This window comes from Mytilus trossulus, chromosome 13 (genome assembly GCF_036588685.1).
Source record: "Mytilus trossulus isolate FHL-02 chromosome 13, PNRI_Mtr1.1.1.hap1, whole genome shotgun sequence".
Classification (NCBI taxonomy): domain Eukaryota; kingdom Metazoa; phylum Mollusca; class Bivalvia; order Mytilida; family Mytilidae; genus Mytilus; species Mytilus trossulus.
In genome coordinates this window covers 55,295,072-55,319,327 of record NC_086385.1, presented here as the reverse complement: position 1 = coordinate 55,319,327, position 24,256 = coordinate 55,295,072, and the positions used below count along the sequence as shown (strand labels likewise).

At 33.9% G+C, this 24,256-nt stretch overlaps 2 protein-coding genes across 3 annotated transcripts in view; one reads left to right on the top strand and one right to left on the bottom strand.

The window, feature by feature from the left end:
* Positions 1-24,256, bottom strand: part of LOC134694013 (inositol-trisphosphate 3-kinase homolog) — a 76,331-nt gene that overhangs the window by 45,363 nt on the left and 6,712 nt on the right. For both annotated transcript variants that reach the window (XM_063555012.1, XM_063555013.1), the window contains exons 2-3: positions 21,719-21,750; positions 16,803-16,885 (exon numbers count right to left, since the gene is read on the bottom strand). In XM_063555012.1, the coding sequence (XP_063411082.1) occupies positions 16,803-16,835 (33 nt within the window). In that variant the 5' untranslated portion in view covers positions 16,836-16,885; positions 21,719-21,750. The remainder of the gene's footprint in view (positions 1-16,802; positions 16,886-21,718; positions 21,751-24,256) is intronic.
* On the top strand, positions 19,058-21,379 carry LOC134694493 (zinc finger MYM-type protein 1-like). Its single transcript, XM_063555506.1, has one exon. It carries the CDS (start codon positions 19,058-19,060, stop codon positions 21,377-21,379), a length of 2,322 nt encoding a protein of 773 aa, XP_063411576.1.

The window sequence follows — 24,256 nt, the reverse complement described above, 5'->3', positions numbered from 1 at the left end:
TGATCTCCCAAAGTCTCTTTATACTGATCTCGTAAAGTCTCTTTATACTGATATCACAAAGTCTTTTTATACTGATCTCACAAATTCTCTTTATACTGATCTCGTAAAGTCTCTTTATACTGATCTCACAAAGTCTTTTTTATACTGATCTCGTAAAGTCTCTTTATACTGATCTTACAAAGTCTCTTTAAACTGATCTCACAAAGTCTCTTTATACTTATCTCACAAGGTCTCTTTATACTGATCTCACAAAGTCTCTTTATCCTGATCTCACTAGGTCTTTTTTACACTGATCTCACAGAGTCTCTTTATACTGATCTCACAGAGTCTCTTTATACTGATCTCACAAAGTCAAGTCTCTTTATACTGATCTTGAAAGTCTCTTTATACTGATCTTACAAAGTCTTTTTATACTGATCTCACAAAGTCTCTTTATACTGATCTCACAAAGTCAAGTCTCTTTGTACTGATCTCACAAAGTCAAGTCTCTTTATACTGATCTCACAAAGTCAAGTCTCTTCATACTGATCTCACAAAGTCAAGTCTCTTCATACTGATCTCACAAAGTCTTTTTATACTGATCTCACAAAGTCTCTTTATATTGATCTCACAAAGTCTCTTTATAATGATCTCACAAAGTCTCTTTATACTGATCTCACAAATTCTCTTTATACTGATCTCACAAAGTCTCTTTATAATGATCTCACAAAGTCTTTTTATACTGATCTCCCAAAGTCTCTTTATACTGATCTCGTAAAGTCTCTTTATACTGATATCACAAAGTCTTTTTATACTGATCTCATAAATTCTCTTTATACTGATCTCGTAAAGTCTCTTTATACTGATCTCACAAAGTCTTTTTTATACTGATCTCGTAAAGTCTCTTCATACTGATCTCACAAAGTCTTTTTATACTGATCTCACAAATTCTCTTTATACTGATCTCGTAAAGTCTCTTCATACTGATCTCACAAAGTCTTTTTTATACTGATCTCGTAAAGTCTCTTTAAACTGATCTCACAAATTCTCTTTATACTGATCTTACAAAGTCTCTTTAAACTGATCTCACAAAGTCTCTTTATACTTATCTCACAAAGTCTTTTTATACTGACTCACAAAGTCTCTTTATACAGATCATACACAGTCTTTTTATACTGATCTCACAAAGTCTTTTTAAACTGATCTCACAAAGTCTCTTTATTCTGATCTCACAAAGTCTCTTTTTCTGATCTCACAAAGTCTCTTTATACTGATCTCACAAAGTCTTTTTATACTGATCTCACACAGTCTTTTTATACTGATCTTACAAAGTCTTTTCATACTGATCTCACAGTCTCTTTAAACTGATCTCACAAAGTCTCTTTATACTGATTTCACAAAGTCTCTTTATACTGATCTCAGAAAGTTTCTTTATACTGATCTCACAACGTATCTTTATACTTATATCACAACGTCTCTTTATACTGATCTCTCACAGTCTCTTTATACTGATCTCACAAAGTCTTTGTATACTGATCTCACAAAGTCTTTTAATACTGATCTCACAAAGTCTTTTTATACTGATCTCATAAAGTATGTTTATACTGATCTAACAAAGTCTCTTTATACTTATCTCACAAAGTCTTTTTATACTGATCTCACAAAGTCTCTTTATACAGATCATACAGTCTTTTTATTCTGATCTCACAAAGTCTTTTTATACTGATCTCACAAAGTCTTTTTATACTGATCTCACACAGTCTTTTTATACTGATCTCACATAGTCTTTTTATACTGATCTCACACAGTCTTTTTATTCTGATCTCACAAAGTCTTTTTATACTGATCTCATAAAGTATGTTTATACTGATCTAACAAAGTCTCTTAATACTTATCTCACAAAGTCTTTTTATACTGATCTCACATAGTCTCTTTATACAGATCATACACAGTCTTTTTATTCTGATCTCACAAAGTCTCTTTATACTGATCTCACAAGTCTTTTTATACTGATCTCACACAGTCTTTTTATACTGATCTCACAAAGTCTCTTTATACTGATCTCACAAAGTCTTTTTATACTGATCTCACAAAGTCTTTTTATACTCATCTCACACAGTCTTTTTATACTGATCTTATAAAGTCTTTTCATACTGATCTCACAGTCTCTTTAAACTGATCTCACAAAGTATTTTTATACTGATCTCACAAAGTCTTTTTATACTGATCTAACAGTCTCTTTATACTGATCTCACAAAGTCTCTTTATGCTGATTTCACAAAGTCTCTTTATACTGATCTCAGAAAGTTTCTTTATACTGATCTCACAAAGTCTTTTTATACTGATCTCACAAATTCTCTTTATACTGATCTCGTAAAGTCTCTTCATACTGATCTCACAAAGTCTTTTTTATACTGATCTCGTAAAGTCTCTTTATACTGATCTCACAAATTCTCTTTATACTGATCTTACAAAGTCTCTTTAAACTGATCTCACAAAGTCTCTTTATACTTATCTCACAAAGTCTTTTTATACTGATCTCACAAAGTCTCTTTATACAGATCATACACAGTCTTTTTATACTGATCTCACAAAGTCTTTTTAAACTGATCTCACAAAGTCTCTTTATTCTGATCTCACAAAGTCTCTTTTTCTGATCTCACAAAGTCTCTTTATACTAATCTCACAAAGTCTTTTTATACTGATCTCACAAAGTCTTTTTATACTGATCTTACAAAGTCTTTTCATACTGATCTCACAGTCTCTTTAAACTGATCTCACAAAGTCTCTTTATACTGATTTCACAAAGTCTCTTTATACTGATCTCAGAAAGTTTCTTTATACTGATCTCACAACGTATCTTTATACTTATATCACAACGTCTCTTTATAATGATCTCTCACAGTCTCTTTATACTGATCTCACAAAGTCTTTTTATACTGATCTCATAAAGTATGTTTATACTGATCTAACAAAGTCTCTTTATACTTATCTCACAAAGTCTTTTTATACTGATCTCACAAAGTCTCTTTATACAGATCATACACAGTCTTTTTATTCTGATCTCACAAAGTCTCTTTATACTGATCTCACAAAGTCTTTTTATACTGATCTCACACAGTCTTTTTATACTGATCTCACATAGTCTTTTTATACTGATCTCACACAGTCTTTTTATTCTGATCTCACAAAGTCTTTTTATACTGATCTCATAAAGTATGTTTATACTGATCTAACAAAGTCTCTTAATACTTATCTCACAAAGTCTTTTTATACTGATCTCACATAGTCTCTTTATACAGATCATACACAGTCTTTTTATTCTGATCTCACAAAGTCTCTTTATACTGATCTCACAAAGTCTTTTTATACTGATCTCACACAGTCTTTTTATACTGATCTCACAAAGTCTCTTTATACTGATCTCACAATACTGATCTCACACAGTCTTTTTATACTGATCTTATAAAGTCTTTTCATACTGATCTCACAGTCTCTTTAAACTGATCTCACAAAGTATTTTTATACTGATCTCACAAAGTCTTTTTATACTGATCTAACAGTCTCTTTATACTGATCTCACAAAGTCTCTTTATACTGATTTCACAAAGTCTCTTTATACTGATCTCAGAAAGTTTCTTTATACTGATCTCACAAAGTCTCTTTATACTGATCTCTCACAGTCTCTTTATACTGATCTCACAAAGTCTTTGTATACTGATCTCACAAAGTCTCTTTATACTGATCTGACAAAGAATCTTTATACTGATCTCACAAAGTATCTTTATACTGATCTCACAAAGAATCTTTATACTGATCTCACAAAGTATCTTTATACTGATCTCACAAAGTATGTTTATACTGATCTAACAAAGTCTCTTTATACTTATCTCACAAAGTCTTTTTATACTGATCTCACAAAGTCTCTTTATACAGATCATACACATTCTTTTTATTCTGATCTCACAAAGTCTCTTTACACGGATCTCACAAAGTCTTTTTATACTGATCTCACACAGTCTTTTTATACTGATCTCACAAAGTCTCTTTATACTGATCTCAGAAAGTCTTTTTATACTGATCTCACACAGTCTTTTTATACTGATCTTACAAAGTCTTTTCATACTGATCTCACAGTCTCTTTAAACTGATCTCACAAAGTATTTTTATACTGATTTCACAAAGTCTCTTTATACTGATCTCAGAAAGTTTCTTTATACTGATCTCACAACGTATCTTTATACTTATATCACAACGTCTCTTTATACTGATCTCTCACAGTCTCTTTATACTGATCTCACAAAGTCTTTGTATACTGATCTGACAAAGTCTCTTTATACTGATCTGACAAAGTCTCTTTATACTGATCTCACAAAGTCTCTTTATACTGGTCTCACAAAGTCTTTTTATACTGATCTCACAAAGTCTCTTTATACTGATCTCACAAAGTCTCTTCTCACCAAGTCTCTTTATACTGATCTCACAAAGAATCTTTATACTGATCTCACAAAGTATCTTTATACTGATATCACAAAGTCTTTTTATACTAATCTTACAGTCTCTTAATACTGATCTCACAAAGTCGAGTCTCTTTATACTGATCTCACAAAGTTTTTTTTATACTGATATGTGGACACCCACACTTATAATACATGAACGAATTATTATCAAAACTATTCTCACAAAGTCTATTTATTACTGATCTCATAAAGTCTCTTTATACTGATCTAACAGTCTCTTTATATTGATCTCACAAAGTCTCTTTATATTGATTTCACAAAGTCTCTTTATACTGATCTCACAAAGTCTTTTTATACTGATCTCACAAAGTCTTTTCATACTGATCTCACAAAGTCTTTTTGTACTGATCTCATATAGTGTCTTAAGACACATCTCACTTAAACTTATAAGACAAATCTCATTATTTTTTGTTTAAGCATTTTTATGGGGATCTTGTTACGTATCTTTTGACTGATCACAAGAATTCTTAAATTTCTACTTTTCCTGTGATCGTCATAAATTGGGAAAATATACAACTGTGTTAATTACAAAAGTAAAACTTTAAAGCAATATCAGAAACAGGTTAAGAGAAATGAAAATTTACAAACAACTGGTTAAGACCTCAAAATAAGAGTGTTTATGTATAACAAGTATTCTGAGAGTATTGCACAACAATACATAGTCCCATATGGGTTAAAATGAATTGTTCTGGAACAAAATGCTTAAAATAATCCATAACTTATCGTGGTGTATGATGATAACAGGAAGGGACAATTTGATTTTTTGAGGGGAATTTTCCAAGGACCATAACTCTGCATAAAATCATCATACTAGAACAAACTTTGAACTTGATCTGAAACTTTTTGTGATGAGACAAGCATGATGAAAAAAATAGTGTGGAAAAGTTAATATTTGAGTGAATTTAATGACCACAACAATATTTGAACTTGATACATTCTTTAGTGTATAGTCAGAGAGACTCACCTCTGGTTGTGGGAAAAGATCTAATGTTGGACATTCCTCCATGTGTTTAGTCAGAGAGACTCACCTCTGGTTGTATAAAAGATCTTTGATGGATATTCCTCCATGTGTTTAATTAGAGAGACTCACCTCTGGTTGTGGGAAAAGATCTATGTTGGACATTCCTCCATGTGTTTAGTCAGAGAGACTCACCTCTGGTTGTATAAAAGATCTTTGTTGGACATTCCTCCATGTGTTTAATTAGAGAGACTCACCTCTGGTTGTGGGAAAAGATCTATGTTGGACATTCCTCCATGTGTTTAGTCAGAGAGACTCACCTCTGGTTGTGGGAAAAGATCAATGTTGGACATTCCTCCATGTGTTTAATTAGAGAGACTCACCTCTGGTTGTATAAAAGATCTTTGTTGGACATTCCTCCATGTGTTTAATTAGAGAGACTCACCTCTGGTTGTTGGAAAAGATCTATGTTGGACATTCCTCCATGTGTTTAATTAGAGAGACTCATCTCTGGTTGTGGGAAAAGATCTATGTTGGACATCCCTCCATGTGTTTAATTACTCACCTCTGGTTGTGGGAAAAGATCTATATTGGACAATCCTCTATGTGTTTAATTAGAGGGACTCACCTCTGGTTGTTGGAAAAGATCTATGTTGGACATTCCTCCATGTGTTTAATTAGAGAGACTCACCTCTGGTTGTGGGAAAAGATCTATGTTGGACATTCCTCCATGTGTTTAATTAGAGAGACTCACCTCTGGTTGTGGGAAAAGATCTATGTTGGACATGCCTCCATGTGTTTAATTAGAGAGACTCGTCTCTGGTTGTGGGAAAAGATCCTTGTTGGACATTTCTCCTTGTGTTTAATTAGAGAGACTAACCTCTGGTTGTGGGAAAAGATCTGTGTTGGACATTCCTCCATGTGTTTAATTAGAGAGACTCACCTCTGGTTGTAGGAAAAGATCTATGTTGGACATGCCTCCATGTGTTTAATTAGAGAGACTCACCTCTGGTTGTGGGAAAAGATCTATGTTGGACATGCCTCCATGTGTTTAATAAGAGAGACTCATCTCTGGTTGTGGGAAAAGATCCTTGTTGGACATTTCTCCTTGGGGTGCTATAAACAGTTTCGTATAAAAAACTAGGGGTTATTCCCCGACTAAAAATAGACTTGGAGGGAAGTCCCTTTTTATCAACATAATTGGTAAAAAAGTATCATGTTTTTTATATTTGATTGTAAAAATAAGTTAATTAGCTTCAATTAGAACAGGTTGAATGATTTAAATAATTTTTAAAAATTAGATTAAATACACATGTTTTAAGGGGAGACAAACTGTAAACATCCTGTTTTTTTGGCAGTGAAAAGTGCAAAACTTATTTGCACCCACTGTAGCTCTTTTCGGAGCAGGCGAACGTAGCCTGAAGCATAAATTTTTAGAAAGACCAGGTAAAAACCTATGAAATTCATACAGTTTTGAATATGAAAAATGTGCATGTATCATGTCTGCATGGGTGTGCACATGGCCTGATTTCATGTTTTTTATGCATAGATTAGACAATGTTTTCCCCATTTTCTCTGGATAAAACTTTTTGGTACTATTAAAAGTACAATTTATTTTTATTTCATTATAAACTAGAGAAAATTCTGATTCTAATGATATCTAGTTTTATACAAGTATCTTCATTAACATTAACACCACTAAGGGTCAATCATAGATGGTCCCTCAAAATATGACGTCATAGAAAAAAAGGGGTCGCCCCGATATTCCGACACCCCGTTAGTCCGACACCCCATTGGTCCGACACCCCAATAGTTCGACACCCCATTAGTCCGATACCCCACTAGTCCGACACCCCGTTAGTCCGACACTTTAACATAGATTATGACATTATATATAACTATGCAAATGCTTGAAATACTGAAAAACATAATTGCAAACTACGTTCGTACATTAAAAGATATATAAAATTTACATAAGTGTACCCGGCCACATCCACTTGTATTTTTGTCCATTTGATGTCAGAGTTAATCCATTTTCAACTGATTTGTATAGTACGTTCTTATGTTGTACTGTTATACATTTGTACCACTGTCCCGGGTTAGGGGAAGGGTTGGAATTTCGCTAACATGTTTAATCCCGCCAAATTATGTAAAACTATGTTTGTGCCTGTCAGGAGCCTGGAATGCCGTGGTTGTCGTTTGTTTATGTGTTACCTATTTGTTTTTCGTTCATTTTTTTTTATATAGATAAGGCCGTTAGTTTTCTTGTTTGAATTGTTTTACATTGTCATTTCGGGACCTTTTGAAGCTGACTATGCGATATGGGCTTTGTTCATTGTTAAAGACCATACGATGACATATATTTGTAAAATTCTGTGTCATGTCGGTCTCTTGTGGAGAGTTGTTTCATTTGCAATCATACCACATCTTCTTTTATATATATATATATATATATATTGGCACGATTAAAACATCGTTATCACACAATTTTAGGGGAAATAAGTTCCATTTCAGAGAATCGGCAATCGCAGTTGACTTATAAATTCCTAAAAGGTGTTTCATATATCTACTTTTTGAAGCCTATACCTGAAAATTCGCAAAATCAAAAAAACTTTATTTGAGGAACGTGGATTATGTTACAGTTCTGATTTCTTAACTTTTACTTCAAATTATTCTATTTATTTTATCAACTACTCCTTAATTCTATTTAATGATTATCAAGCTGTTCATTAGACTCCGTGTAATATGATTCATATGCTAATAAATATGTAAATTTTTAGCTCACCTGACTTAAAGAGTCAAGCAAGCTTTTCTCATCACTTGGCGTCCGTCGTCTGTCTTCGTCGTCGTCTGGTAACTTTAACGAAAATCTTCTTCTCTGAATCTAATGACTTTTAACCAAACTTGGCCAGAATCATCACTAGAGTATCAAGCTTAACACATATCTCCGATCGATAACCAAGCCTGCCAACCAACATGGCCGACATGGCTTAACATAGAACATAGGGGGAAAATGCAGTTTTTGGTTTATCTATACTATTAAACGAGAAGACCTCATTTTTGGTGTCGCTTCTCTTGCTTCCACAATAAATCAATCATCATGCCTCTGTGTCCTACAGGTAACATGCATAGTCGCATTTGTCATCCATTCTTTTGATTATTCAGATTGAGTTATTTTGGGAGAAAAACGACAAAAAGGAGTCCGGATATGATTCCGTCATCGGACTAACTTTTAGTCATATATTAGATTTCCGGTTTTAAAGATGCACAAATACAACCAATCGTATGATAGATAACTAAATATGAAAAATGAATAAGCCAATCAGAGTTTTCTCCATAGCATGGGGTTGAGATCACATGAACTACAACTTTTATACCTCATTATAGATCACATGAACCACAACTATTATACCTCCTTATAGAGATACAATAATTATTTTTCGCGTTTATATATACGTTTTAACTACGATTATGATACTTTAAATGTATAGAGACTCTCTATATTCTGTCTACTGTTTTCTATGAAATGTTTACTATTTAAGGGGTCATACCAGTTGAATATATATATATATTAAAATGAGTAAAATATTTGACACAAGTAGAACCAATCGTATGATGGATAACAAAAATTGAGAAAAAAATAAGCCATTCAGAGCGTTCTCCATATCATGGTGTTTAGATCGCAAGAATCACAACTATTATACTTCCTAAGAAAGGACAATTATTTTTCACGTTTCATATCATGGTGTTTAGATCGCAAGAACCACAGCTATTATACCTCCTTAGAGCAGACAATTATTTTTCGCGTTTATCTACATGTAAACTACGATTATACTACTTTAATATATAGAGACTATCTGTATTCTATCAGGGACTTTCTATGTTAGTATAGAAAGTCGGCCCTGATTCTGTCTACTGTTTTCTTTGGAACGTTTACTACTAAAGGAATCATACCACTTGCATATATATTAAAATAAGTAAAACAGGCTTAATTCATCTCGACCAAAAACTTTAACCTGAAGCGGGACAGAACCGGACGGAAGGACGAACGAGCGAACGGACGGACAGACTAGCCTGAAAACATAATGCTCATAAATGGGGCATAAAATGTATTGTTGAAAGGGAAAATACTGATTTGGCAAAAATGAAAGTAAGGTAGAGATTAAAAGTAGGCGAGCATTTTTCGGGGCGTAGGGATCGTGTGTTTTTAAGATCGGGATTTGGGGATTGATCCTTACTGGATCCTGAAATATATTTTTCGATTTCATGATATCGGAATATGCATTTCTTTTAATTCTGCATCTCTGGATTTCATGGTTTTAAGCGCGGGATTTCGGCCGGGATCAGGACCCCTCCGACCACCCCCCAATTTAGCCTTAGTCATTTATACATGATTCATATCCTACCATTGACATCTTAATAAGGCTCTCAAAAGAAAGAAAAACACTGACGGATTGTCCTAGAAGCATATTTTATTTGACTAATAATGGTCTATTATATAAGCAGTTAGATTTATTTCATGTTTGAAATGGTGCAAATTGTTAATTTTATTTGACTTTTAACAAAAACAGAATTGTAGCAAAGGAGAACAATAATTGTGGTCTGAGGTCAGACACACGAAAATATTTGAATTTAACAGAAAGGAAACAAATATCGGACTTTTGAACAAGGGAGAAAGCTTTTGATACCTTTTATGAAATTTTCCATACATACAATTTTTTACAAAAAATCATCCTACAACAGTCCTCAAGCTCTATATGCCCGCGATTTAGCGGGTGTGTTCTAGTATCTATGAAAGTAAAGCATATAGAGCAAATCTGACCGGTGGCAAACATGTTTTTGGGATTTAGATTTATCTGCACTGACATTTTTAGACGAATACGACATTTCGTTGTTAGGTTGCTGCCCCTGAGTTTGTAATTTTACGGAAATTTTGCATTTTTTATAATTGTTATATCTAATACTTATCTGGTATTTAATACTATTAATTATGATTTTAACCTTGAGAGACTCTAGTTGAATTATGTACAGTCATGAGATGACAGTATATATTGTCTATAAATTGATTTTCATTGAATTTTTAGTAAATTTTGTTCAAAAATTTCATCCTCTTGAAATACAGATTATTTATCTATTTATTTATTTTTATTTATTTATTTATGTATGTTATAAACTAAAAGGTATAAACACAACTGGTGATAGTTTTCAAAAGGGAAATGCCTGTACAAGTACGTCCGTAAAATTATGTTAATAAGGAACATGCATACAATTTTGTAATGCATTCGCGTGCATTATGGCCAATAAGACGACCCATGTATCTACATTGTAGGTACCTGCGAACGCTATTATGCGTATTATTATCATGACTATGATATGCATGATTTTTATGATTGAAAGTTTTATGCTCTTTGGTTGGGTGGTTGTCTTTTTAACATATTCTCCATTTTCATTCTCAATTTTATTAAAACAAATATGCTCTTGAAATTTCATTGGTTATATTAATATACCGTATAGCGGGTTATTTTCGCGGGTGTAACAATTCATGATTTTCATTTAAGAATTGAATGCTTCTTTTTGTAAATTTATTGGGTGGTAAAAGCGTTGACCGAAGTACATTTTGTATGAAGCGCGGAAGCGCTTCATTCTAAAAATGTACGCACGGTCAACGCTTTTACAACCCTATAAAGTTTCAAAAAGAAGTATTCAATACTTATAATTACATTTTTTTAGCTAAAATCATGAAAACACGATTTTTATCGAGTTTTATTTAATTCACCTGTGCACTTTTTTTGCGGGACCTCGTGTCATCATGCTTGTTAAATGTTATTGTCTGATGCAATTGTTTACGGAATAACATGTTAGCCAATCAGAATAACGTATTATAATGAAACTTACATCTAATGTAATTATTGAATAATGTATAAATGCGAAATATTTTGGAAGTCATTAATTTGGCGGATTCATAACTTTAATCATACCGTTGCATGTTCACTTGCGGAATTTAATTCGGAGATTTTATTCTATCCGCCAAAATTTACACCCTACCCAAACAACCCGGTATACGATATATGAAGCGATAAACTACTCCATTTTGCATTCGATGACGTCAGCGTATGTAGATATATGCACAGCCATATTTGTTTAATGAACAGCTGCGCCATGAGCGCATGATACGTCCGTCGTCTAGTTCAATTTTTATGCAAAAATCATAAACTATAGTTTCATATATATGGCGTGACATGTTGGAACCCCCTTTTTTGGCTCACATGGCCTAAAAGGACAAGTGAGCTTTTCTCATCACTTCTCGTTCGTCGTCGTCGTCCGTCGTCGTTAACTTTTTACAAAAATCTTCTCCTTTGAAACTACAGGGCAAAATTTAATCAAACTTGGCCTCAATCATCATTGGGGTATCTAGTTTCAAAAATGTGTCCGGTGACCCGGCCAACCAACCAAGATGGCTGCCATGGCTAAAAATAGAAAAGGGGTAAAATGTAGATGTTGGCTTATAACTCTGAAACCAAAGCATTTAGAGCAAATCTGATATGGGGGTTAAATTGTCTATGAAGTCAAGATCTATCTGCTCTGAAATTTTCAGACGAATCGGACAACCGTTTGTTGGATTGCTGACCCTAAATTGGCAATTTTAAGGAAATTTTGCCGTTTTTGGTTATTATCTTGAATATTATTATAGATAGAGATCAATTGCAAAGAGCAGTGATGTTCAGCAAAGTAAGATTTACAAATAAGTCAACGTGACCGAAATTACCAGTTGACCCCTTAAGGAGTTATTGCCCTTTATAATATTTTTTTACCAATTTTTAGTAAATTTTTGAAATCTTTTACAAAAATCTTCTCTGCAACTACTGGCCCAAATTTAACAAAACTTGGCAATAATCATCATTGGGGTATTTTGTTCAAAAAATGTGTCCGGTGACCAGGCCAAACAAACAAGATGGCCGCCATGGCTAAAAATAGAACATATAGGTTACATGTAGATTTTGGCTAATAACTCTGAAACCAAAGCATTTAGAGCAAATCGGACAAGGATTTATATTGTTTATCAAATCAAGATCTATCTGCCCTGAAATTCCCGATGAATTGGACAACCGGTTGTTGGGTTGCTGCCCCTGAATTGGTAATTTTTAAGGAAATTTTGCCGTTTTTGGTTATTATCTTGAAAATTATTATAGTAAAAGGTAAACTGTAAACAGTAATAATGTTCAGCAAAGTAAGATCTACAAATAGGTCAGGATATCCAAAATGGTAAGTTGACCCCTTAAGGAGTTATTACCTTTTACAGTCAATTTTTTTAACACTTTTCACAAATTTTGTAACTAATTGGGCAAGTTCATTATAGATAGAGATAATTGTAAGTAGCAAGAATGTTCAGTAAAGTAAGAGCCTCTAGTTTTATAAAATAAAAAATCAATAACTCAAAAATAAATTTTGAATCATCACCAAAAAGTATACAGATCTGTACATTTATATAATAATGATGTAATAAAGATGTAAAAAATAATTATAAATTGTTATTGTTTTTGAGATACTGCGCGACATGTGACCCACAACCCCCCCCCCCCCCCCCCCCCCCTCCATTTTTAATTTTAAAAAAAAACTCAATATCTCTTAATTAAATTTTGAAACCAAAAAGTATATAGATGTTTAGATTAATAAAACTATAAAACTAAGAAGTATATTAAGTTTTAAGCAAAAATCATATATAGCTTTTGAGATACGGCGCGACGTGTGAAAAAATTACACCCCTGTTTTAGTTACAAAGTCCCGTAACTCAAAAGTTTTAATCTTATTGTCATCAAAAAGTATACAGATCGTTTGACCATCATAAGAAACAACTATGTGAAGTTTAATGAAATTTGGATGAGTCGTTCTCAAGTTACGATGCGACATGTCTACGCCGGGCAGACAGATGGACAAACGGACAGACGGACATTTGTATATCTACCATATTAGAATACGTCCATTCAAAATTTTGACGGGCGTATACAAACATACACAGAACTGTCATAACATTACTTTCAATATTTGAACCTGCATTTATTTTGTTGATATTTTGATACCTTGCCTAGCTAGGTGCATTTTGTAATAATATACATGTACGTGTTTTTTTCTTGATTTCGTGAAACTACTATAATTGCACAATCGAATACCGGTAACAAGTAAGAATATAACGATCTTCTGATGAGACTTTCTTTGTAGTGTTGTTTAAATCCTTCCAGATCACCTAGTTGCAATTCAGGTTGTGAGTGCGAGTTTTTGTTTTGAACAACTTTTATTTTTCTTAATACTCAAATTGAGCATAGAAATGGGGAATGTGTCAAAGAGACAACAATCAGACCAAAGAACAGACAACAGCCGAAGGACACGTTTGGGTCTTCAATGCAGCGAGAAACTCCCGCACCGGAGGCCTGTTTCAGTTGGCCCCTAAAGAAAAATGTATAGGGATTGTTTTACTTGAACATTTGTATTTTCCTATTTTCTTATATACTTAAGGGTCGATTTTTGTGTTGCCTTTGATATAAATACTAATGGGTACCCTTGATCTAAGTAGCAAAATTCCTAAATTTTTGTTCACTTTTATTCAAATACAATAGATACATGATATAATAGGACAAACAATAAACAATCAAATGAATACGGAAAGAACTCAGAGTTTTCGGTTTCGTTCAAATTAACCAATTATTGATTGATTGATTGTTTGTTGCTTAATGTCCAGTGGCAAATATTTCATGCATATTCAGGACGAGAACAAGTTCATAATAAATACTATAGGTAGGTCTTGAAATAATAGAGGCCATCTGGGATGATGGTCGTGGAAGTTTGGACTGCCACTGGAAAATGAGGGTATATTGGATAGGGACGGAAATTTTGCCTTGCAACAGGCCACCTACGGACCCCTCAAAGAGTTGTTGCAAGGGTTCTTAAAGAGCGTGGCACTCTCCTTACATGAGGCATCGGATTTAACGTCCACAATCTGACCGGACGTGACTGCGAAATTGATACAACCCGCACAGCCAAAAGGACGCCCCACTTCGGCAAGCGTTTTACTTCCGGTCGGTAGAAGACGAAGTGACCATATTTCTATTCCCAAGTCAGCCTTGGGGGTTACTAACCAATGAATTAATATTTTTAATTAGCAATATTGAATCAATTTATTCACCAATAAATGAGTTGAGGTTTAAGATCGTTGTTTGCATCTCCCGCAATGGAGGGCTGAGGGGTAAGCAAGTCCTTTCGGATAGCGGGTTAATTGATGTGGAAAGTGTGTTCTTAGTTTCAGAATGCAAGTTATCTTATGTTGTTCCTCGTAAAGATAAACATTTACATAATAGTACTATCGATGTATCCCTGATTCTCTGAAAACTGGTCTAACACTAGGTTCACAAATTAGTAAGTTTCTGTGTATCAGCTTACTTCTATTGGTCGGGATTAATTGTATAGTCGGACTATTGGTGTGTCGGACCAATGGGGCGTCGGACTAATGGGGTGTCGGACAAATGAGGTGTCGGACCAGTGGGGTGTCGGACCAATGAGGTGTCGGACCAATGGGGTGTCGGACTAACGGGGTGTCGGAACATCGGGGCTGCCCCGAAAAAAACTGTTGATTGCACCCTTAAAGGGACAAACATATAATATAGTGAGGTTTTCACATAGAAATGTGTTAGTGAATAGACTAAAACAATTCTGAAAAATATTGTATGGCATGTGTACATTAATTTTAAAGCATCAGTTTGGTATATTTAATGCAAATATTACAGATTTGTACATAGCAACCAGATATAAGAAAACCAGACTCTGTTCAAATTTTGAAGTTTTTCAGCTTATTGCGACGTCATGATACTTTTATTAATTCTCTCCTATATATGGAACCAAAAGTTGCACATGCAAAGGGTTGATTTTTTCTTCTTTGGCCTGTACTACTGATTAGTGTAACATGGATTTTTTTTCATTAATTTATATTTTTTGTACTTTTTATAGTTAAAAGGCTCCAAGTATCATATATAAGAAATACACTATTTCAATATTTTTCTCAACTCAGCTACAACTTAGTTCATATAATAATAGGGACAAAAGATGTTTAAAGTAACTTTATTTATGCTTATTTTACAGTTTTTATTCTATTTATTCAAAAGAAACCCAATTTTATGTTTTTTCTTTTGAAATAAACTGATGACAATAGGATACAGGAAATGTTTGGAATATGCCAGTTAAACTATTTGCCACTGGCCAAAATACCACAACTATGCGACATATAAAATTAGCTGTAGTTTCACCATTCGGGGTCACAATCCTTAAAGTAAGACATAATTTTAATCTGTATTGTGTACAGATTCATAAAAGCTGAGAAGTTTTTATATATCGCATACAAGGTTTTGCTTAATGGTGCTATAAACAGTTTCGTATAAAAAACTAGGGGTTATTCCCTGACTAAAAATAGACTTGGAGGGAAGTCCCTTTTTATCAACATAATTGGTAAAAAAGTATCATGTTTTTTATATTTGATTGTAAAAATAAGTTAATTAGCTTCAATTAGAACAGGTTGAATGATTTAAATAATTTTTAAAAATTAGATTAAATACACATGTTTTAAGGGGAGACAAACTGTAAACATCCTGTTTTTTTGGCAGTGAAAAGTGCAAAACTTATTTGCACCCACTGTAGCTCTTTTCGGAGCAGGCGAACGTAGCCTGAAGCATAAATTTTTAGAAAGACCAGGTAAAAACCTATGAAATTCATACAGTTTTGAATATGAAAAATGTGCATGTATCATGTCTGCATGGGTGTGCACATGGCCTGATTTCATGTTTTTTATGCATAGATTAGACAATGTTTTCCCCATTTTCTCTGGATAAAACTTTTTGGTACTATTAAAAGTACAATTTATTTTTATTTCATTATAAACTAGAGAAAATTCTGATTCTAATGATATCTAGTTTTATACAAGTATCTTCATTAACATTAACACCACTAAGGGTCAATCATAGATGGTCCCTCAAAATATGACGTCATAGAAAAAAACTGTTGATTGCACCCTTGTGTTTAATTAGAGAGACTCACCTCTGGTTGTGGGAAAAGATCTGTGTTGGACATTCCTCCATGTGTTTAATTAGAGAGACTCACCTCTGGTTGTGGGAAAAGATCTATGTTGGACATGCCTCCATGTGTTTAATTACTAGAACAAACTTTGAACTTGATCTGAAACTTTTTATGATGAGACAAGCATGATGAAAAAAATAGTGTGGAAAAGTTAATATTTGAGTGAATTTAATGACCATAACAATATTTGAACTTGATACATTCTTTAGTGTATAGTCAGACAGACTCACCTCTGGTTGTGGGAAAAGATCTATGTTGGACATTTCTCCATGTGTTTTTGACCATTTCTGTAAACCCTCAAATTGTCAAGTTCCTGTATAAATAATGAAACCTTCTAGTTAATGACTACAAATTATCAGGTTGCCTGCATACTTATATTGTCAATTATCAGTTCCTAGTCACAATTTGAAGCTTAATGTCGAGTTCATAGAGGCTTTATAGCGTGTCAAAGAGCTGATATTTTACAATATAAACATGATTAATTTGAAAATGGATTTACCGGATTGTATTAGTGTATTTTGTATGAAATGAACAAATGTTTTTCTTTATTTCACAGGCACCAAAAGATGACAAAATAAGCAGGTCAAACTTATGAAGGTTAAATAATATAATTTAGTTTACATGTATATACACATTGTACATGCATTGGTTCAATAATTTCGATAACATTAAATGTTCAAGAAACTTATTTCATACGACTTTAATGTTTAAATTCAACAAAGTTTAAAACATGTATATCATTTACTGTGAATTCACTTCATGGGCACCAATTTTCGTGGATTCATTAGGGAAAACTTAAGTGTTCCTTTAGCAGATATCTACTTTCATGGTTTTGACGAAGTCTGCATACAAGCTTTTGAAAGTTGGTTATTTGTTTAACATTTAATTTTGTGGTTCATCTGTATCCACAAAATCCACAAAAACTGATATCCAATGAATAATAATGAATCCACTCTATACCCCTTTTAACAAGGCCGTAACTACCATTGAGGCAAGTGAGGCAATTGCCTCACTAAAATTTCGACACAAATATTTTTTTTTTTTTCATTTTTTTGTTTTTTTGTAGTTTACTTTATGGTAAATAAATATGAGCATACATTAATATGTTTTTTGTTTTTTCTCCACCTTAATTTCTATAACAGTTAACTTCGCCATCCCTTTTAAATCATTCTTCCCGGATATAACTCAGCATCTCAACGGGTGATGTTTCTCGATTACATTTTTTACTTAGTAACGGTAATAATCATGGATCTCTGGTTGAAAACAGGTTCTTGCAGAAAAAGGAAAAGCGATAATGAAGGTGAGGAAGGAATATAAATTGTAAATTTGTCACCAGTGATGTTGTATGTGATCACAACAGGGGTTGATCATTCAGAGTTTAAGTATTGAATTATAGATTTATTGGAACCCCAAAACTATAAATAGACTAATAAGTTACTGTCTATAGAGGGAGTAGTTCTGTCTGCCTTTTTATATCTCCATTTCACAAACTTTATTCGTCCTATTAAACCAAAAATAAATATAGATATTTATGAAACCTGCATGTGTTAGTTTGTAATTGTTCATTTTTCTTTTACCTTAGAAATTAAAATAACATTCCGTTTTCCAATTTACACTGTTCAAGAACGGCAGGGCCTTTAAAACGGGATATTATTATAATTTGGACTTTTTTAATTCGGGACTAACTATTTTCGTGACGTGTCTATATATTCAGGACAATCCTATTCGGGATCGGACCCATACTCCCACACCCCTTATTTATCGATTCTTGATGATCTAAAATATTTTCAACCGCTGACTATATACCGAAATAACGAAATTATTTGAAGTCACAAACCTACATGTTTACAAACGGCGAAAACTCTAGTTAAATTCTCCTGTACCCATATTATCTCACAAGTAAACTTACTCTGGATAAAAACATATACATGTATTTCACGGACGCCATCACGAGTTGGTTGACTGTCAGTGTGGAATATCCGTTACACAGATGATATCAGACATGTTCCCATGTTGTAACTACAATCCCATAACGGCGTCACCCTTCCGGAGCACCTGAGATCATCCCAAGTTTTAGATGGGGTTCATGTTGCTTAGTCTTTAGCTTTTTATGTTATGTCCTTTGCTATTATATAGATATAGGAAGATGTGGTATGAGTGTCAATGAGACCACTCTCCATCCAAGTTACAATTTATAAAAGCATTATAGATAAATGTAAGGCCTTAAACTTGGACATTGGCTCACACCGAACAACAAGCTATAAAGGTCCCCAAAAATAATTTGAATTACTGTTGTAAAACCATTCAAACCGGAAAACCAACGGTCTAATCAATATAAAATCATGTTTGTCTTTTTCTTATTTGGCCATGGCGTTATCAGTTAATTTTCTATCTGTGTATTTGAATGTCTTGTTTGTTTGCTTACGGGAAAGCCTAATTCCCTTTTTCAGACACAACTGTTACTACCGATGCTGCTATTGTGCCAATGGAGAAGGAATCGGAAGTTAACGTAGATCATTGTATTGACAGCGTGCTACCATTAGAACCACAGACTGGTGAAGTAATGGAAAAGGTGACGAAGATTGGCCCATCATTTGATCCTTTCGTTATTAAGAAACAAAGTTTTTCTGAAAATGAAAAATTGAAGATTCTTTCTACTCCGAGCAGTAGTGATGTAAAAACATTTCCAACGACAAAGGGACGAAAATATTCCAAGGACTGGGAAAAAACTTATCCATGGCTGCGCTACTCAGTTGAAGAAGATGCCGCGTATTGTGCATACTGCTTAGTGTTTGGTGACGGTCACGATGACGGAATGTTTGGAATGATTGGTTTTCGTGACTGGAAAAACGCATCCGGTGACAAAAGAGGTTCACTCAGAATACACGAGAATAGCAAATTACACTCTGCTGCGAAAGAAAAGGCCGATAATCTGATTATGGTTTCGAATGAAAGTAAACCTGATATTTGTAGTAGTCTAAGCAAAGCGTACGAGAACAAGATAGTTCGTAATCGGCAGATACTGCTTGCAATTATAGATGTTATTGTTAGTTTGGGACAACGGAATATTGCGCTCCGGGGAAACTGGGATAAGGAACTGAAAAAGGAAGACGGTAATTTTCAGTATTTTGTGGATTGGGTAGCTAAATTTGATGAAATTTTACGTAACCATTTGCAGTCACAAGGTCCACATTACCTATCGCCGAAGGTACAGAATGAACTGATTTATTGCTGCGAGACCGAGATACGCGAGAGGATAGTTAATGACTGTAAGCAAGCCGAATTTTATTCGATATGTGCTGATGAGACTACCGATGTCAGCGTTAAGGAGCAGCTTTCATTGTGCATTCGGTATGTAGACGGGATAAAGTCAGAGGTCAGAGAGGAGTTTATGGGATTCGTAGAACTGACAAAAACAGACGCTGAAAATATTGCTGGGAACATCTTGACATACTTAGATAAGTGGGGATTAGAGATTGAAAAGTTAAGAGGACAGGGCTACGACGGTGCTAGTGTCATGAGTGGACACGTAAACGGTGTCCAAACTCGCATTCGGAGAACTAGTCCCAGAGCTTACTATGTCCATTGTCGTTCCCACAACCTTAATTTAGTTGTGACCCAAAGTTGCAAGGTTGTACACCCAATTCGCAATATAATGGATAATGTGGTGCAACTAACCTGGTTCATTTGTGCTTCAGCCAACCGAAAGAATATACTTAAAGAAGAAATGTTTACCGAGTCTGACCTTATGGTTAAGATAATGGAAATTAACGAGGAAGACGATAGCAGCGGTAAATTATTGCAGGAAGCTATGCGTAAAAAATCCATACAACCATTGAGTGAAACCCGTTGGACGGCTCGGGTAGATGCATTGTCCGCAATAATCACAAATTACGAAAAACTTCACAATGCAGTAAACAAGATTGAGGAAAAAAGCAGTGGCGATTCAAAATCTAAGGCAGGTGGTCATCGAAGGTTGATGGAAGATCCAGAATTCATTATGGCTCTAGTTGTTGCACAGTATGTCTTAGCATTTTTGAAGCCTTTGACACTTTCCTTGCAAAAAGTTGACTGTGATATGGTAGTGGCCTTTGATGAGGCACGGAACTTGCTAAGAACTCTGAAATCGATCAGATCAGAGGAAGCATTTACTAAACTTTTCGAGAGAGCCCGTGTTTTAGCAGATGTAGTAGAAATAATTTTGCAGCCGCGGCGAAGAGTTGGAAGGCAATTACACAGAGACAATCCAAATGTTGACTCGGCAGAACAGCTTTGGCGAGTTTCAATTTTCTATGCCTTTTTAGATCACGTGTGCACTGAGCTTGAAAGAAGATTCCCACAAGAACAACGACAACTGATGATGGGTCAATATCTCTTACCTGGAAAATTTGACTACCTGACAGATGAATGCATAGATGAGATAAAAGAAGCATACAACCCTGATTTACCGGACATTGAAAACTGGCAACAGGAGATCCTAAGATGGAAAACAAAGTTCGCCGAAAAGGAATCTGTTCCTAATTCCCTCCAACAAGCTCTTGTATATGCACACCAGGATTTTTATCCAAACATAAGACGTGTTCTTGTGCTAATGTTAACCTTACCAGTAACGAGCGTCTGCTGTGAACGTTCCTTTTCTGCCCTAAGACGACTGAAAACTTGGGAAAGGGCATGCATGAGTGGTGAGAGATTGTGCGGTCTTGCCATGCTGCATGTGCATCGGGATAAGGATGTTAGCAGACAAAACATTTTGAAACGTTTCGACGAAACTGGCCATAGAAAAATTGGCAAGCTCCAGTTTGAATAAAAATATCCACTGAGCCTATGTACTTTGCTCTATGTTCAGACTACAAACTCAAATAGATATTTTGATATTTATCTGATTTATTAACTAGATTAAAGTGGTTAACTTAAAAATATTATTTGGTGTTACTATCTACATGTCTTGAAATAATAAATGTATGTATAAAAAGTGTCTAAATTTGAGACATTGTAAAACGCTCTAAAAATGCCTAGAATGCAGGATTTTGCACCATTCATTCCATACCCTGTCAAAAAATTCTCGCCTCGCTTCGCTCGGCTCGATGTTTTGCCTCACTAAAATATTGAGCCTAGTTACGGCCTTGCCTTAACTTTAAATACATACCTAAAGGCTGTTTATCTTCCATAAAATTCATTCTAAAATTAAAACAAAACATAATATCAGCTCTTTGAAAACAGTTTCAATCTTAAACCAATTTTTTTATTTATTTAATGGGCACTATTAACTCCTTTTCAAAGCAAAGTTGGACAACTTTCACTAGGAATGTGATTGAACACACAAAAGGATCACCGGCCCCATAATGCTATTAGTTCCACTAACCAGTTTTAATGCAAAACTCTTCATTCTTCAAAATTATCCTTGCAGGAAGATTTCCCATTTACAAAGTTTTGAAAGGTAACACATAGATAACTTTTCGACAAATTGAAGACATATTTTTTTTCATTTGAATTGTTTGATATTCGTCATGTTTTTATTTCTGGGCCTTCTACAGCTGACTATGGGGTATGGATTTTTATCATTGTGGAAGGCCGTACATCGACCTATAGTTGTTAATTTCTGTGTCATTTGGTCTCTTGTTGTCTCATTGGCAATGTTTGCCCAACCAGGAAGCTTAGTTGACCTTAAAGTATTATAATCCATTGTAAATTAATGATGTTTAGCTTCAAATTTTTGACATTTTTGTTATTGGTGCTAATTTTATTGGAAGATGGTTAGCTTTAATGAATTACGGAGAAATATTAGCAAACTTTTGGTATACAATTACATCATTGTACGTAGACTAGTATTTAAACTTAAAGTCACAACATAACTACGTCACTTCTAATTATCAATCAGAAAGAACACAGATGTTGCTGACACAGTGGGGGTCCACAGACTGCCTAAGAGGGGCCGCTCCTGTCATGCTTCAGTGGTTCCCTTTAAAATCAGCCAAATTTTTCCCAGAAAAAGGGGGGAGGCAGTCTTAATCTGCCTCTGAACAGATATGATCTCTGCACCAGAGATTGCAATGTTGCACACCTACCATATAAATGTTCTTAATTCTCCTTAAAAGTTTACATATTGCAGTTTTAAGACAGTAGAGGTATATTTTTACAGAGTTCTGACGAGTCCCTTAAACTGAAAGCACCTCTATCCTTGGTACCAATAATATTTCAATATTCTTTTTTTCTGTATGAACAATCCAGACCCACAAACATTAGGAAAGAGAAATTCCAATTGTTTGAATAAAAAAAATATATTAAAAACTTACAATTTGAGAAATTAAGATAAAAACTGACATAAAGGTTGATAAATGTCAAGGTCAAATGATCATCATGTAACTGACCTTCAAATACAAGAAATCCACCCCAGAATTTGTTTACACAATATATACTATGAATAAGACTTAGTTTCACTCATTGAATATGAACATAAGGTATGAAGGATGTCAAATTTAAATATCAAAATTATTCAAAATCATTTTTTCTCCTCCAGGGATATATGTCAAGTTTAAAAACCTACTTCAGATATAGTGTTTTCATTAGAGGTGTTGCTTTGTTGCTATCATATTGGGATCATTTATTTAAACAGAAATATTCCATATAAATTAAAAACACATTTTAATATTATTAACATCAAAAGATTTCAAATAATGATTTTTACAGAATTAATTTTTTATGTAGCAGATTATCCAAAAATAACTATCAAGTTACCAGAAGAAAAAATAATTCTGCATTGAATAATTTTTTTAAGCAAGAAAAAAAAAATTGTTATAAATTTTCTGCGTCCCAAGCCTTTTTCTGGATTTACATTTATAAGGAAAGCTAGAAAGCAATGAATGTATAAGTGCTCAAGTACCAAAACATGTCAGAAAAATAAATCAGTCTGTTTGGTATTGGAAGCACATACTTTCCCTATATAGATCAGATACAAATAAAGGTAGATAGCCCTGATGAGATAATCTTCATTAATAATTCATACATCAAATACCAGATGATGGCAGATCATTCCAGATATTAACAATAACTTGCCTGAAGAATAAAAAATAATGGATGGTGACAAAATTCCACTATTAACTTTTGGACAAAAGATTATGAGATAATAACTGTATGTAAAAAAAAGCCATAGAATGTATATGCCATATATTCTATGTAAGGTTCTGTCATGAATAAGGTCATAACTTAGTAGCCATGCTGATAGCTATTTACAGATTTTATTTTCCTAATATTTTTTTTGCTATTTGCAATTTTCTTCTTCTTTTGTTTAGGCCAAATATGCAATAAACAGCTGCGCCATGAGCGCAAGATACGCCCAACGTCTTGTGTGGAAATTTTATGCAATAATCATTTATAGTTTCTAAGAAAGTTTTAAGCAATAACCATTTATTGTTTTTGAGACATGGCGGGACATGTGAAACAGACTGAAACTACCTGGTTTTCTATTTTACAAAAAACTAAATATCACTTAAATAAAATTTTTAATCAAACCAAAAGGGTTACAGATCTTTAGATCAAAATAACAAAGTAGTGTGTACAGTGTACAGTTTCAAGCAAAAATCATTAATTGTTTTTGAGATACAGCGTGACATGTAAAAAAAATCCTCCCCTTTTTTACCAAATACTCAATAACTCAAAAACAAAATTTGAGTCATCACCAAAAAGT

Bases quoted from the DNA above. Each gene is read 5' to 3' on its own strand.
- LOC134694493 (XM_063555506.1), top strand. From the start codon at position 19,058: ATGGAGAAGGAATCGGAAGTTAACGTAGATCATTGTATTGACAGCGTG.